We start from the raw sequence: 998 nt of genomic DNA on the forward strand, positions 1-998 counted from the left end.
ATAGGTTTTGAAAATAAAAAAAAATAGATCCCTTTTACGGCCGTCAGGAGCCATGAATTTGGACAGAAATTGGAAATGATTTATCTTTAATATAGAACACTATTATGACACTATTAGAACACCTTCTCTTTGATGTTGTACGCTATTTAGCATTCTCATTTGGGAACATATTTTGCTTCCTTTTATTAATTTCAATATAATTTTTGCTTTCAAAATTTCAAGAACATAAGGAGGTTAATGTGGAACAAAGGCCAATACAGCAATCTTTGTAGATGGGCAAGGCTAAGCGGGGATCATTTGGTGCACTAGCCAATAGGCTTCTTGTATTAAAGAACCAATAAACTTTTGTATTAATGAATCTCTTTGTATAAAACAACTTTTTTATTATAATTCTATTTATAACTAACATCCGCAACGAAACAAACCCTAATTTGTTAAATTTTCCTATATTTTCCAAACTTTATCTATAAATAATACAAGTTATCTTTTTTAATCTATAGATAAGATGTTGCAAACCTTCTTTAGAATAACTGAGAGCTGTTTGTTTGTAAGTACGGTGGTTAATTAATAACAAATGAATTTTTATTTATTATGATAAAATTTATTTTTTTCAGAATTTTGTGAAATATGGGTTGCTTCCTAATTGCGATTATTTGGACAGTATTAGTACAAATGATGCAAAGATGACTTATATTCCTTCCGGAAAAGTTATTGGAGAAATTGGTGCCGTAACTGGAAGAAGTTATGATATGGATGTAATTTGCGAAACAGCTGTTCATGTATCATCATTTTTGATATGTTACAACACTTCATATTACTCATGACACATTTTCTTTATGCTTGAATGTACTCGTGGATAATGATTTGCGATTGGAATCGCTCTCGATGGCAGAATGTGATAGCCCCAAGAAAGCAGTCAGTAGATTGGAATCGCTCTCGATGGCAGAGTGTGATAGGCCCAAGAAAGCAGTCAGTAGATTGGAATCGCTCTCGATGGC

General features: G+C 32.3%; 1 protein-coding gene across 1 annotated transcript in view; it reads left to right on the plus strand.

The window, feature by feature from the left end:
- LOC106678084 (sperm-specific sodium:proton exchanger) overlaps positions 1-998 on the plus strand; it is a gene marked incomplete at its 5' end in the record, with an annotated part of 162,896 nt that overhangs the window by 126,070 nt on the left and 35,828 nt on the right. Inside the window, 1 exon segment of the mRNA XM_067053048.1 lies at positions 615-779. Coding sequence (XP_066909149.1) covers positions 615-779 — 165 coding nt within the window.

Source organism: Halyomorpha halys, unplaced genomic scaffold (genome assembly GCF_000696795.3).
Source record: "Halyomorpha halys isolate HHAL.00 unplaced genomic scaffold, Hhal_1.1 Scaffold122.1, whole genome shotgun sequence".
Classification (NCBI taxonomy): domain Eukaryota; kingdom Metazoa; phylum Arthropoda; class Insecta; order Hemiptera; family Pentatomidae; genus Halyomorpha; species Halyomorpha halys.